Source organism: Aricia agestis, chromosome 19 (genome assembly GCF_905147365.1).
Source record: "Aricia agestis chromosome 19, ilAriAges1.1, whole genome shotgun sequence".
NCBI classification, from domain to species: domain Eukaryota; kingdom Metazoa; phylum Arthropoda; class Insecta; order Lepidoptera; family Lycaenidae; genus Aricia; species Aricia agestis.
Genome location: NC_056424.1, coordinates 10,536,145 through 10,552,813, shown reverse-complemented (window position 1 = coordinate 10,552,813; position 16,669 = coordinate 10,536,145). Strand labels below are relative to the sequence as shown.

The 16,669-nt window shown below is 38.7% G+C and overlaps 1 protein-coding gene and 1 long non-coding RNA gene across 9 annotated transcripts in view; one reads left to right on the top strand and one right to left on the bottom strand.

The window, feature by feature from the left end:
* LOC121736328 overlaps positions 1–16,669 on the top strand; it is an 18,456-nt gene extending 1,787 nt beyond the window's left edge. Inside the window, exons 2-3 of the long non-coding RNA XR_006036996.1 lie at positions 8,601–8,606; positions 16,660–16,669. This is a non-coding gene — a long non-coding RNA (uncharacterized LOC121736328). The remainder of the gene's footprint in view (positions 1–8,600; positions 8,607–16,659) is intronic.
* Positions 9,635–16,669, bottom strand: part of LOC121736318 (protein pygopus-like) — a 46,556-nt gene continuing 39,521 nt past the window's right edge. For all 8 annotated transcript variants that reach the window (XM_042127416.1, XM_042127422.1, XM_042127419.1 and 5 more), the window contains 4 exons: positions 13,738–13,868; positions 12,966–13,273; positions 12,489–12,819; positions 9,635–11,819 (listed from right to left, as the gene is read on the bottom strand). In XM_042127416.1, coding sequence (XP_041983350.1) covers positions 11,053–11,819; positions 12,489–12,819; positions 12,966–13,273; positions 13,738–13,868 — 1,537 coding nt within the window. In that variant the 3' untranslated portion in view covers positions 9,635–11,052. The remainder of the gene's footprint in view (positions 11,820–12,488; positions 12,820–12,965; positions 13,274–13,737; positions 13,869–16,669) is intronic.

Sequence of the window (16,669 nt, the reverse complement as noted above, 5' to 3'; positions counted from 1 at the left end):
AGAAAATAAAAAGTGGCAACATCGTAGTGTCATCCCTTTTTCTTAGATTGATTTGAAAGGGATAACACTACGATGTTGCCACTTTTTAATTTCTTCACTTTTTTGACAGAGTATACCTCTGACAAGTCCATAAAGTTAATATATACATATTAACTTTATGGACTTGTCAGAGGATACCTAGCGGAATAGAGAAACAAAGGAATGAGCAAGAGAGATGTCACTATCAGTAACACTGCGTGGTAAAAAGAGACGTGTGATACATGACAGCAGCACTCTTTTTTTGTCGTCTAGTCAGCAGATAAAAACCAATTTCGGTTTCGTTTGACAGCTCGAGATTGTTGCTCTATTCCGCTACTTTATGGGCCGCACATACGTCTTTCGTCACGAAGCTTCGTTCAATGAGATTATACACGCAGATCCATAATAAGTTAATATATTCCGCTAGGTATATTAACTTTATGCGCAGATGTGACCAGCTGTTATCGGCAATCGTCACGAATATTCAGGCTGCTTCTTCGTTATCGCGCGGGTGGCGGTACATCAAAGAGTTTTAGCGCGCTAACAATTCGCGGTTTTTTTATAAAGTTTATTAACAATTGACTGTTTGGACTGAAGGAAACGGGGCACTATGGAAAAAAGACTTAGAAACATTTTTCGTCAAAATTTTAACCTCTTATAACCACCCTTTTTGAATATACAAATCGTCCCAATCGATAGGAGGCGCCAAGGGAAGCAAAAAAGCTCAGATAAACTTTTCTCAAAAATCAACCCCTGCCGAATGACAGGCTGAAATGTGGGTTTGGTAATTGGTTAGTATGGCAAAAATACTTAGACAAATTTTGACGAAAAAATTCAACCCCCTATGACCACCCCTTTTTATTATACTAGGGTTCCGTAGTACCACCCGCGCCCGCGCCACCGCGGCGGTGCCGCTCCATCCTGTGTAAGGTCTAAGGACCCATAGAAATACAATGATGAGTAATGCAGCCGGCACCGCCGCGGTGGCGCGGGCGGTGCCGCTGCGGCGCGTGTGTAAACACCCTAATAGGTGACCATTGCTTGTTTAGTGTTTACACACACGCCGCCGCAGTGGCGCTCCATTAGTCATTAGTCATTACTGAATTTCTGCCGGGCAGAATTTTTTTCATACAAATCACGACTCACAAAATTACGCTCGTGCAGCAGAATTCTGCCCGGCAGAAATTCTGCGACTCACATGACAACTCACAAATTACGCTCGTTTGGCTTCGTCCTTATCCTTATATTTCTATTTGCCCTTACACAAGGGCCCATAGTAATACAAGGACGGCACGGCGGTTTATGTAAAGTATAAAACAGCCTGACGAGTGATCACAATATTATATCGTAACTTTGGTCTTTGTCACAGACCACATGTCTTCAGAGCAGTGGTACTTAAGCGCTTATTCCACTTATCCTAGCTAGGATCCTAAAAAATTTAGTTAAATGGAATAACATTTAGTAAGCTAGAATCCTAGCTTTCTAAATGTTATTCCACTTGACTAATTTTTTTAGGATCCTAGCTAGGATAAGTGGAATACGTGCTTTAAACCAATGATGAAAAACTCAAAGCAGATATGTTACTACCGTGCGCGTAGTCTGCATCGAGCGCAGTCACGAACAGTCACGAACGTGCTGCGTCTTGTCTTACCTAAATAAATCGAAAATGACGTCGTGCGTGTATCGAAAATATACCAATTATGACTCGAAAGTAAACAAAACACATGGAATCTCTTACCACATGTCTCGATTGCAATAAATACGTCGATTATTTACATTTTCAATTATTTTTACGAACAACCTGGAAAAATCGCATTTTCATCATAGCTCAGGCGAAGAAAGAGACAACGATACGATTCGACGCATTGAGGATGATTCGACGTTTAAAAATAGAACTGTCTCTTTTGTGTAAATGGTTTTACGTATCTTTTGTTTCACCTATCTGTCAAATTTGTCAATGTGTGTATTTTGAATTTGAAAATTTTACGGAAGAGATTTAAGCCGGAAAATAGTATGGACGTAACATATCTGTATAAGTAGAATATCATTGGCTATAACCTTTTTTTTTGTACGAGCTACAAACACGTAGGGGCTGCAGCCTGCAGCTCACATCTTAAGAGTTATAATTAGCGATTTATGAAAAAAAATCACAATTCGACCAAGCATGTCATACATATTTTGACAAGAGTAAGCAGATATTTAAATGCAATGATATTCTATTTTTTTTACGTCCGTGATTCTATGTTACTAACGTATACAGGGTTACCTCGTAAGTCGACCTAGATCCTTTAAGGGGCTATAATTTAGATCATTTCTGACTGATTTGACTATGAAACACCCTATCCTAAATCCAATGGTTTTCGAGATAAACTAATTTTAAGTATTTTTCATAAAAAGTCCATTTTTTGCCTTTTGTTGTATCTCCTTTTTGTAATCTGAGGCTCTGGTATGTTTGTTTATACGTTTTATTTTAGAAGATAAATTGCTTTATCCATTACAATAAAAAAAAATACAATTGCAGAATAAAATGAGTCGTAAAAGATGGAGAAAAGTGAAAAATCAAACAAGAAAAAAACCTAAGATGTGTCTTTCTTTAAGCGATACTTAAAAAAAATCTATGGAAGTCTGTTTGCAGATGAGCTTAAAAACATCTCCGTTTTGTCAGCTATCCAAAAAGGTATAACATTATAGGGTAATAGCAGTTTTTATTACAAAAAACTCAGATGATAGCCTCCCCGGGCATTGAAATAAAAATATTAGTTAGTTCTAAAAATTAAACAAAAAAATGTAAACAGTAAATATTTATTAAATTTTGTTTTTACAGTTCATTTTCTACGTGTCCGCCTCTGTTTCGGACACAAATTCGCATTCTTTTTCTCAAAGCACTTTTAACTACTCCAGTTGTTAGTGTAGTTCGCATTTTATCGGCTGCATCAATAATCTTTTGGCGTAAAACTTCTACACTCGTTATGGGATTGGGGTCGTCATACACCAAAGTCTTCATGTGTCCCCATACGTAATAGTCCATGGGGGTTAAGTCGGGACTTCTGGCTGGCCATGGTGTAGGTCCACCTCTCCCAATCCACTTATTGGGATACGTCGTATCTAGCAATTGTCGGACTGATCTTCGGTAATGTGCAGGACAACCGTCGTGTTGAAACCACATATTTTGGGTGATTTCCGCCGGTAAGTCCTGCAATAGTTGTGGTAATTCTTCAGTCAAAAAGTTTTCATATGTTTCTCCATTTTAATTTTCGGGTAGAAAATATGGGCCAATTAAATGGTTACAAACTATACCCATCCACACATTCAAACTAAATCGCCTCTGGGATCCCTTTGCTCTTTTCTTTTTTGGATTTCCGTCTGCCTTTGAGGCCCAATAGTGAGCATTGTGGTAATTTGTTATACCATCTTTGTCAAATTTGGACTCATCAGTCCACAAAATGCGTTTAAAAAAATTTGGGTCTTCTAAATCGGCATGCAGCATAAATCTGCAGAAATCCAATCTCCTCACAGGATCGCCTTCTTCGATGACTTATACGGGCGTGTAATGGTATGGGTATAAGCCAGCTGTATGGACGGTGGACCACACTTTCCACTGCGAGCATCCAAGATCTCGGGCAACAACACTCGTTGTTGTAGTTGGATCTGATCTAAATCGTTGTACTATATCGTTATCTTGTTCGTCGTCATCATTAACACGTGGACGACCCAGGTCAGACCGTCGTCTTGAAACTGAACCAGTCTCTCTAATTCGTCGGTAAACTCCATCAAACACACTGACATCTGGGGCGCGGCGGTTAGGAAACCGTCGTGTGTATTCGGCACGAGCTCTTGATGATACACCATCGCAATATCCGTAACACAATAACATGTCAGCATATTCCTCGTTCGTATAGGCCGCCATTTTCAACAGTTCCAAATCAGAAGCACAAAACAAAGTCCACAAAGCAAGCACAGGTAGTCACGAAGATAAAACGGGATCAGTCCAGAAATACAAGCCGAGTCAAAAAACAGAGAGAGCACAGAGCAAGAATCGCATCTACCACGGACGAATCGCATGAGCAGACTAAGCTAAATCTTTTGTTTAGTCATCCAAACTCCAAAGTAACTCAAACTATCTTTTTTCTCACTCCCACATACACAAAACGTATCTCATCTCGCTCGCACGTATCCTATTTCAAACAAGGATACTTAACAAAAGACCGGAATTTTTGCTACCTGTGGGCCTTTTAACAAAGTTTTTTTTATGAGGTTTTGATGTTACCCTATAATGTTATACCTTTTTGGATAGCTGACAAAATGGAGATGTTTTTAAGCTTACCTGCAAACAGACTTCCATAGATTTTTTTAAAGTATCGCTTAAAGAAAGACACATCTTAGGTTTTATTTTTGTTTGATTTTTCACTTTTCACCATCTTTTACGACTCATTTTATTCTGAAATTGTATTTTTTTTATTGTTATGGATAGAGCAATTCATTTTCTAAAATAAAACGTATAAACAAACATACCAGAGCCTCAGAATAAAAAAAGGAGATACAACAAAAGGCAAAAAATAGACTGTTTATGAAAAATACTTAAAATTAGATTATCTCGAAAACCATTGGATTTAGGATAGGGTGTTTCATAGTCAAATCAGTCAGAAATTATCTTAACTATAGCCCCTTAAAGGATCTAGGTCGACTTACGAGGTAACCCTGTATAAATGTCCGTCACGAAAGTAAAGAAATTAAAAAGTGGTAACATCGTAGATTTGAAAGGGATGATTGAGGTACTTATGGAGGTACTATAGACTAGAGAGAGCCTTATATCGATGTATAAGCGTCAAAAGCGTGTAATGTTATGTCCTAGTAAGTAGGAAGGAGTCGGTCTGCATATTTCATGTAATAAAAGTGTTAATAAAGGTTTTTAATGAACCTTTAATGCTAGATATTGTTGAGTTTTGTGGTTCCGCTAAATAATAAACCATAAGAATGGTCAAAGAATGCCTCAAACACATGGATTTAACATTAAATACGTAAGTTTTGAACAACGTTTTTTGGGCTTTTCAATAGGTATTTTTGTAAGCTAAAAAGATAATTTATAAGTGTATTAATCCCTTATTCGTGCTATATACGGCATTAATAATGCCTAATATAGCACGAATAAGGGATTTTTAGCACTAATGCCGCGTTAGTGCTAAAAATGTCACAACAATTAATAATTTGACCATAAAAATTGCATAGCTTTTTACGTGTGTTTACGGATTCTCATCACTTGAACTATAGTTAATCGATATCATGAACTAATTGACTTTCTTTCCTGTATCATAATGTGCTTCGAAATAATCGACAAATAGAAATATTCAAGAAAATAAACGCACACTACTTGTATGAAAATAAGCACAAAATGGCCACGCGATGACGGGCTAAGACTACATCTATACTATAATACTTTATCTATGGGGATGACCAACGGATGACACTACGATGTTGCCACTTTTTAATTTCTTCACTTTCTTGACAGACTACAGTGATATCTATATACTTAATATTATAATTGGGAAGAGTTTGTTTGTTTGAACGCGCTAATCTCAGGAACTACTGGTCCGATTTAAAAAATTATTTCAGTGTTAGATAGCCTATTTATTAAGGAAAGCTATAGACTATACTTTATTGCGCTAAGTCTAATAGGAGCGAAGAAATAGAGGAAAGTGTGGGAAAAACGGGATAAATTATTTGAAATAGCTAATTTGAACGCGCTAATCTCAGGAACTGCTGGTCCGATTTGAAAAATTCTTTCATTGTTAGATGGCCCATTTATCGAGAAAGGCTATAGGCTATATTTTATCACGCTAAGACTAATGAGAGCGAAGAAATAGAGGAAAATGTGTAAAAAATGGGGGAACTTATTTGAAAGGGCTTATTTGAACGCGCTAATCTCAGGAACTACTGGTCCGATTTGAAAAATTCTTTCAGTGTTAGATCGAGAAAGGCTATAGGCTATATTTTATCACGATACTACTAATAGGAGCGAAGAACTAGAGGAAAACAAACAAACTATAAAGATACTTTGAGTCCCGAAAAAGAACATACGATACATTTTGTCCCGGAAAAATGTGCGGTTCCCACACAATATACTTTTCTAATTTGCGCGTAAACAACTCAATGGATGTACGGGAACAACTATAAACTAAAGTCCACGCGGACGAAGTCGCGGGCAACAGCTAGTTTAAGGAGGCGACTAACCCTGAAATGTCGATTTTATAATTCATTTTTACACTTGAAAATAAGCCCCGAATTGTTTCATTTTCTAAAATTAGATACTACATTATATTTTCGAGAATTCGATCTGAGCAAAAACACGATATCTTAAAATTTTCTCGATAGAAAAAAATCACAAAGATGCATCTAATTTTCACGAATTTTTCATTTATTGCCGCAACCGTGCATTGAACTAAGTTAATATTTTAACAGATTGTATAAAATTTTATCATTGAGAGATCGACCTAGCGGATTTTTAAAATGTTGTATATTTATCGAGAAAAAACTAATTTGGCGCTGAATCCGCGTCGTCCTTTTTCACTGGCATATGAAAGACGGGCGTGAGTGTGAAGAGAGTGACGATGTTTGATTTTTGGGGTTAGTCGCCCTCTTAATATAATTTAGTTTAGGACTCCTATAAATTATAATACTCAACTACTCAACCTGCGGGCCGCATGGTTCGCTATCATTGGCCCGTGTGAATTGATAATTTTGAACAACGTTATTTTATTTTACCCCTAAATAATTTTGACTTTGCGGGTTGCGGCTTGCGGCATCAAGTGTAAAACATGTTCAATTCATTGTTCATGGTCCGTATAAAGAAAAGATTGAGTAACGCTGGTGTAGGAAAACATGGTACCTAATTAATTTAGACATCGGATTATATGCACGATCAAAGTGCAGAAATATGCGTGTAAATATGCACGAAAAATGGCCGAAATATGCACAAAATATTATGCACAATCAAGTCACTAAATAATAAAATTTATTTAAATTTTTTTGAAGAGTTTTCCGGTCCATCCGTTAATAAAAGCGCCAATTTTTATAATATTTTGATCTTTGATCTTTTGATTTGATCTATTGTACCCATCGTACCTCTGTTTTGTGGCCTTGGTGTGTATCATGATAGCTAGTTGGGAGACTACGAGGGCATAAATGATAAAACTACCGAAAAATATGCACTATTGCCTAAATGATGTCTAGTCAATGTCTAGTACAAGTTACAACGCGGTTACATCACCTTAACGCATGGTTTGATGACGTCATTATGTTGCATTCATAAAGATAATATACCTAGCGGAATGGAGCAACAATCTCGAGCTGTCAAACGAAACCGAAATTGATTTACGTCTGTGTGTAAAAATTTGTTTACACTCACTGACATAGTATGTACTACGTACTAGACTCGACAACGCAACGCAATGCTTGGTCCATAAACGACAGTATATTATAAGTTTATGGCTTGGTCACATTCAACGTAATCTATATGGCAGCAGTGCACTTAGTCGCCCGCGAGCCAGTGTTGCCAACTATGGGGATTTCCCACAAAATTTAGTGGGAAAAAATAAATTTCGTGAGTTTTTTAGGGGGTAAAATATTTTGGGGATAAAAATTTTGAAGAATGGAATATTTTTTTTAATAACAACCTTAAAGTGGCTCTGAACTTTGCCGCGAGCGACCGCGACGGACGAAAATTCAAACGAAATACCACTTTATGACATAGGTTATAGGTTTCATTTTATTCAACCACTAGCTTTTACGCCGCCGCCACGCCGGCGGTAGCATGGGTCGCCACGTAAATGTCAGTAGAAAATGATACCTATATTCTATGTCATAAAGTAGCATTTTATTTGATTTTTTACCGGTCGCGGTCGCTCGTGGCATAGATCCGAAAGCCACCTATAAGATGGAACTGCCGCACAAAGCACATGCCGCTATAGTCTTTTGAGTCGTACCAGCTGACAGTAGGCTGAAAAAAGAAAGATTGAAGTATTTAAAAACTGCCGGCCTGTTTGTTTGTTTGGCCTGTTGAAGGTGTATTTCAACGTTTTGAGCGCTTAGTAGAACATACCGCAAGAAGTTTTAAATATTTTGATTTTTTGGGGAGTTTTTGTTGAAATTTAGTAAGTTTTGAAACTAAACTGTGTCACTTCTGCGGTACTGATCTATAGCAATCACCGCCCCGCCTCCCTCCCCGCTGATGCCTTAAGTGCGACATGTTTTTTGTTCGCAATAGCTGCTCTAGTACGTAGTACTTACTACCTCAGTGTTTACACTTTACGTATACACTTACACAAGCATCTTTCTAAGAGAAGAAAATATTGTCAACGTGCCGATAAGTGCCGACTGGACGTCAAACAGATGAAAAAAAATTGGTTCTGCTATTATGTATCACAATTCACACGTCTCTTTTTACCACGCAGTGTTACTGATAGTGACATCTCGCTTGATCAGGCTTTTGTTTCTCTATTCCGCTAAGTATATTAACTTACAAGTTGCATTCCAGCGATGTGTCAAGTTAATTTGACCGTGTTATAACTTATAATTATTATTATTAGTCCTTTGTAAATAATTAAATATTTAATAATTTTTTTTAATTTGGTTTTACAGTAACAAGAGAGGAAGATGCAGCCAGTGACGCGGACGTCACAACTCACAGTACGCTCGCCAAAGCGCCAGAAACGTATATTATCTATGTGAGTTGTGACTTGTGACCTAAAAAATAGTTTTAGGGCTAAAGCGATGGCCAATATTTTAAGGGCCTGTTTCACCACTTTCTAATAAAGTTCCTAATAGGCTATTCACAACTTTTGTCAAGTTAATTGGTGGATAGCCTTATCAGGAACTAGGAAGTGGTGAAACAGGCCCTTAGTGTTTTGTAAGTTAATTGCCAATATTATTTATTGCATTAAATATATTTATTTATACATATACAGTGTAAACTCCATGTAACGTCACTCTATTTAACGACAAACTCTCTAAAGCGTCGAAATCAATTGACTTTGGTTGGTTTAGCTTCTCTACCATACAATGGTACACTCTACATAGCATCACACCCACTCTCAATAACGTCAGCATTACAACAATTGAACAATAAAAAGTACTTTTTAAATTACTAAAATTAGTAAAAACTGCGCAACTGTGTACTTTTTTTTGTCGCATTGTTATCCCAGCCCGCAATAAACTCGACTTTCGGCATCATGCATACAAAACTTTCTAAGAAATTAGTCCTTTTGTTTACAAATTGAGATTGATTGCTCGTGTAGGCTGTTTTAGACCCTAGTCCCTAACTAATAATGAGTCATGGATTATTAATATCTATTCATTATCATAATATTCTCAGTTATACATAAACTTTCAAACTGTAAATACGGTTAGTAAAAGAAAATCACTGTATAATGATGAAAAAGTATTGATTTTTCTTCTCTCCATTTAACGACAACTCCATATAACGTCATAAAATGCACGATCCCTTCAGTGTCGTTATATAGAGTTTACACTGTATTTCAATTAAGCTTATTTGTAGAAATAAAAAATGTGATTACAAGCATATTATATATTTTTTTAATAATAATTAAGAATAAATTCTTACATCACAAGTTATAAAATAAATACATTTATTGCCTTAAATTAACTCCAAAAGTACTCTGTACAATTATTGTTAGCGATGTACAAACGAGAACGATAATAATTAAAGAATCAAAAACAAAATAAAAAAAATATATAAAAGGGCCTTATGTTGAACTAAGTAAGTCCGCACAATGTCATCTACGAACAACTTAACAAATTGTGTCGGAATCACAACCAATAGTTTGCATTTAATTTCTTCTCTTATTTATTATTACACAAACTATTTTACTTAACGTAATATTATCATTGCTCTCACTTATCACTAAAACAAGAACCATTCTTTACCTTACGTTATAATTACAGTTAAATTAACTCTATCTAATTTCTAGCGGGTGTTTTCTGGACTATTGCGTCTCTTTACCGCCCATAACTCGTCCGTGAGCAATATGTCTTCTCGCCGGGGTTCATTTTACATTAAAGGCAATACATTTACCGAAAGGCCACTGTGACATCCACAATGCGCTTACTAGCTTAGTATATATTATGTACTATCATAAAGTTGTAGCGTTCGAGTCTAAAAAGCGACAATAAATAAGTTCATAAAATAAACGTGGCAAATAATATGGCATCAGATTTTAAGTACTTCAAACAGACTACATTGAGCATGTACTGAATTTTGTTACAGAATGTCCGACTCTTAAGAGTAAGTTATGGAAGACAGAAAAACATTGCTATCAGATCAAAGTGAATTAAATAACGACTATAAAATAAAATCGACCCCACAGTTTCAGGATCTAGACCGACAGAGGCCGAGTTAAAATAATATTAGACCAATCTCCCTAAACGAAATCTAAATCTAAAATGGACAAATATAAAAAATATGCATTTCCATGTAAAGATGATAAAACTGTTAATCGATCAATTAACTCAATTGCAACATACACTTCAACACAGGATCGGGCAATAATTTCAAAATTGACTAGATATCTGTGTGCATAGGAATCATATATAAATAGCTAAGTAAGGAACCGATACACTGATGTCCTGGCTCGTCTGCATAAAAATGATACTCTAAAGTCACGTAAACTCTAACTGTACTTTAAATTATGTAGACTAAAAATAACACATCTATTTGTACAAATCTGTACAAACGCTCACATTCACTAAAACTTATACTCAGTCAAGGAAACTAGTGAAAACGACGCTACAAAATATACGCCTACCGTATCGAATCCGCAGTGTAAAAAATCTCACAATAATACACCAACCGAACGAACACTAAAATATTTTGTTCTCTTTCACTGGCATATTTTCTATACATTAAGTACTCATCGGAAACACTCCAACTCCGGTATAAAAACAACTCTATAAAACTTAATAATATCCGCAGGCCGCTAGGTCGATCCGTCAATGGACTGTCGGGGGCGCGGGCGGGGGTCATCACTTGGACGGCTGGTAGGGCGGGTAGCCCTGGTGCGGCTGCGCGCCGCGGCTGCCCGTCGCGTACAGCTGCTGCTGGAAGTTGTGGAACTGCGCCGCGTAGTTGGGGTCCGCCGTCGACGGCATCGCAAAGCCCTGCCCCTTGAACCCGGGGTTGGGGCCGCCCATGGACGGCGGCAGCGCCTGACCCGCGCCCATGCGCACGTTCCCGGGGCCCATGCCGCCTTTCACGCCGCGGAAGTTGGGGCCGCACATGGGGTTGGGGCCGGGCCCGCCGAACGGGTCGCCGGCCATCTTAGGCGGCGAGTTGAAGCCGGCGGGGTAGTGCGGCATCCGCAGCATGCCGGGGGCGCGCATGACGCCCCGCATGCCGCCCTCCATGTCCATGCCCCCTCGCGGGAAGTACTGTACACCTTTGCCGTCCATCTGCATAGGGTTCGTGACTCGTTGTAGAAAATCTAAGCTAGGCGGGCCGCGGGGGCCCGTGTTGCAGGGCATCTGCGGCCTCGTCGGTAAATACTGTATCGTGTTCGGCGCGCTCGCCTTCACTTGGACGTTCGCTCCGTTGAACGGGGGCATCTTTCCACCGCCCCCCATTCGGGGCCCCATCATGGACGCGTCGGGGCCCATTGGGCCCATTGGTCCCCCCATGGGTCCGCTGCCCATTTTCGGGCTAAGATTCATGTCAGGGGGGAAGTCGCCGCCGCCCATCATTCCTTCCATCGGGCCGCTCATCCCCGGGCCTCCCATACCTTCCATGTGGCAACCTATACAAAAGACAAAATATTCATTATTCATTAAGATGATTAAACATTAATAAATTGAAAAAAACTTTGTGCAAGAAATAAAATGCTCTAGTAGAATATTAATTCTTCTTAATCCTATAGACACAAAAAGATTCAATGAATCATAAACGGAGCGCCAAAATATAATTGAAATTAGCCAAGACGAGGTCAATTTTAATTGACGACGCCAAATGTGGAAAGCATATTAAAATATTTGTCACATCTTATATATAAAATTCTCGTGCCACAATGTTAGGCCGCGTACTCCTCCGAAACGGCTTTACTGATTTTAACCAAATTTTATATGCATATTCAGTGGGTCTGAGAATCGGCTACTGGCTACTTTTTATATTGATAAGTGCATTTGTTGAATAAATAATAGTAAATTATTACAACACGAGTCTGACGGCGACCATTGTTTGTGTGACGGGTAGATAGTGAACGTCCATCGGGACGTTGTCATGGTGACATACTTATTAGTCACTTCAATAAAATAATATGGGCGAAATACTTGATTTATAAGGCAAAGCAATGTTTGCCGGGACAGCTAGTGTAATCTAAGATAATGTTGTTTGTAGTCATGTTATATAATATTTTAACATTGTTAAATTAAGTAAAAAGAGGATTTGAAATACAGATAGGATAGCATACCGAGATCATTCATCATCATGTGCGGATGACCGTGCGGGTGCATGGAGTGGTGGTGTTGCATGTGATGGGGGCCAGAGCCGAAGGGCCCCATGCCGCTGCCGTTGGGCCCCATGGGCCCGGGGCCGGGGCCCCCGCCGCCCACAGTGTTCGTCAGCTGCTGGGACATCTGCGCGAGGGAGGAGATGGGGTCGAAGGATGATGTGGAGGTGCCCATGGGTCCGTTGGGCCCCTGGTTGGGATTGATCGGGATGTTGTCGGGCCGGTTCATGCACGGCCCGCCCGGGAACGGCCCCGGTAAACTCGTACTGTTCGGTCCACCCGAAAGTGTCGTCTAAAATAAAATTTATTTTTTAATTTCATCTTTACTTATATACTAGTAACTAGTTGTTCCCGCGACTAACACACAAAATGTATTTTTTAGATTAAGTTGAGAATAACCTTATCTATAAAATCATTAAGTAATTAATTTTTATTTACCTCAGTATTCGATGTCATTGTGTCGTCAGAATGTGATGATACCGTCGAGGCGACGCTGCAACTGCTTTTGGCGCATGACGCGGACGTCGGCGCGTATGGCCCCTGGCTCATTGAGGCCTGGCTCATGGGAGGCCCCTGGTTCATGTTGGGGCCCTGATTCATGTTAGGCCCCTGATTCATATTGGGACCCTGATTCATCTCTCTCCCGTCCCGCCCCTCCCTGCCGTCTCTTGATTCTCTCTGCGGCGTTTTCGATGCGCTGTCTTGACTTGATCTGTTCGATGATGGACTCGGCCTTGATTTTTCATCTGAAAATGTTGTCTCAGTTAAGTATATTAAAATAAGAGCATTTTATGTTTACAATGCGCTGTTTGCGATTGTAAAACTTATTTCTACTAAAATTACCCAAAAATATCATAACCCATAATTATTTTTTACAGATTCTTCAAGTTAGTTTATTAGTTATAAATTGCACGTAAATCGAATAATAAAATCTCAAGAAATCGGCTGTCTTCTTGGTTGGTAAGTGGTAACCATTAGCTGCACACAAGTAATAAGCATAAAAGGTAGAACCAGATGTTGCAGTAACAGTAACAAGCCGGGCCAGATTTATTTATTTTATGAGTATAGGCCACTTTAAGTTTGCCGCCCCCATGTACGAACTCTGTCGCCATCCTAGGACGCTGCCGCCCCTCTAGGACGCCATAGGATACTGCCGTCCACAGGCCACGGCCTATAGATCAACCCAGAGCTGGTAAAAAGGTAGTATTACCTTGCGAACACTTGCCAGCGGCCGATGTAGGCGTCTGTGGATTGTTGAAGCCGGGGCTCTGTTCGAGGGAGAATCGGCCCGCGCGCGCCTCCGACAACGAGCCGTGACCCTCCGGTGTGCCGGGCATCATGCTGGAGAACAAATATGTATATTTAGTAAATATTTAATCGACTTAGGGCCTGTTTCACCACTTTCTGATAAGTCCCGGATATGCTATCCACAACTTATCTGGCAGATATTCCATACTATATCTGTCAAATTAAGTTGTGGATAGCCTATCCGGCACTTATCAGGAAGTGCAGGCCCTAAATATATTATAATCACTAGATGACCAGATGAACTTGGTATAACTTCCACGAATATTTCAAGAATAAAATTATCTAAATCGGTTCAGCCGTTTACGAGCTCTAGCAACACTAACAAAATTGAAAATTCATTTTTATATAAGTAAATAGATGTATTTATATTTTTTTTTTTTTTTTTTTTAATCTTTTTTTATTTTACAGAGGCTTTTAACACACAGTGTCAATGTCAGCCTCATAGGTGAACACAGTGTTCCCTACAAAAGGGACAGATCCAAATAATTATATAATTTGATTGCCTCTGGGGACAACGGCTCCGAAAGTACACTGTTGATCCGTCCATTGTGCAGGCAGCCAAAGTCACCTAAGAGCCTTGATCTTAGCTCTGCAGTCCGAGCACACTCCAGCAAAACATGATACAGGTCTTCCGGCTTCTCGCACACATCGCAATTAGGCGAAGGCTTAATTCCAACCAAGTGGCAAAATTGGTTTGCTGGAATGTGCCCAGATCGCAATCTAAAGGCTGACACCAACAAGTTTCTCGACAAGTTACACGAAATAAACCATGGCTCCCACACTGGCTTATTCTGGATGGTTCCGTACCAAATTCCAACACCTCTATGTAGTTCCTCACCAAAATGGTATTCCCATTTTTCGAGCGCCTTCTGCTTAATCTGATGATGAATCTCATTTACAAAAGGTTTAGTACAGACTACGGGACCATCCATAACTGCACTCTTGGCAAGCGCATCCGCAGTTTCATTTCCAATCAAACCGACATGGGCTGGAACCCATTGTAGTTTAATTGAAACTTTTCCAGAAACATGCCGGAGTAAATCCAAAGCTTCGAAAGCTATCGGAGAGCCACTTTGTTTAGTGGCACACCGACGAAGATGTTGGAGAGCACTTTTCGAATCTGATAAAATAACTATGCTGTTATTGGTATTCAAGTTTTTAACATATGTTAGTGATTCTTTAATAGCTAAAAGTTCAGCGGTCATTATATTATTATCTCTATGTAATTTAAACTTCTGTGAAACGTTTAATTGGGGATCGAAGAAGGCAGCTCCAACACCTTGAGTACATTTAGAGCCATCCGTATATAATTTGTAACAATCAGAATAATTATCAGATATGAATTGCAAAAAAATATTTTTAAGTTCAGAATCAGTTAAGCTCCGTTTTGGAGCCATATCGCCAACTTTATAGACAATAAGTTCTTCGACATCTATTGAAGACACCCATGTGTTTAACGAATACGCCTCTAACTTTTCACTCACATATACATTAATATTACTCCATTCAAAGTTAATTTGTGCTAGAATTGGGAGATTAGTGTTGCTAAAATAATTTCGTACTAAATTTAACTGATCTAAAGAATATAACAAATCGTTGCCTAGTCTAGACTTAAATTTAAGCAAGAATCTACTCGCCAACACGTACCTCCGTATATGTAAGGGAGGAATGGAGAGTTCACTCTGCATAACAAACACTGGAGTGCTACGTATAAAAGAGCCACATATTCTCAACGCTCTGTTTTGTAGAATATCGAGCTTTTTAAGATGTGTTTTAGCACAACTACCATATATAAAGCTAGCATAGTCCAGTCGGCTCCTTACAAGAGAAATATAAAGACGGCGAATATATTGAGGGTGAACTCCCCACGACCTACCCGATAGAACTTTTAAGACGTTCAAACATTTATAGTTTTTAGCACACAATTCATTTACATGAAGACTCCATCTTAAGGATGAGTCCAGCCATAAACCTAAGTATTTAACTTTATCCACCACGTTAAGAGATGAGCCATTAATCTCAATATCAATATTAAAACTTCTTCTAGTTCTGTTAAATACACAAATATTAGATTTAGATACAGATAATTGGAGACCAATACTATCTAAATAGTTAATCACGGCCTTTATAGCTAACTTAAGAGAGCAAACTGCTTCTACAGTATTACCATTTACAACTGTTTTGTATAACACGAAATCATCAGCGTATTGGGAGTTATAAACATTATTATTTACAATAATTCTAGAAATACCTCTAGTTGCAATATTAAATAAACTAGGAGAAAGGGGGTCCCCTTGAGCTAATCCCTGGTTTGTACATCTAATTAATAATGCTACTACTTTACTAAGATCATCCAAAACAATTGTACAACGACGATTAGACAAAAAATTAAATAAATATTTACAAATAAAATTACCAATTCCAATTTCCTGCAAGATATGAATTAATGCAGTTATATTTACATTGTTGTAGGCATTCTCAATGTCTATGAAGCAAGCGATTGTTGGCTCTCTTCTGGCAAAACCTAATTGTATATGAGATGTAAGTAAAGCTAGGTTATCAACACAAGATTGTCCACGTCTAAAACCAGTCGACGTGCCGGGAAGGAGGCCCTGGCTTTCAATAAACCACTCCAATCTTCTTAATAGAATTAAATGGAATATCTTACACGGACAAGACATTAATGAGATAGGACGTAATGAGGAGGCCAGAGTGGGATCCCTTCCCGGTTTAAGAATAGGGACTATTTGTATGTCTCTCCACTGATCAGGTACATTACTTGACATTAAAATTAAATTGAAAATTTTTAAAAGCATACACTTAGCATTATTTGG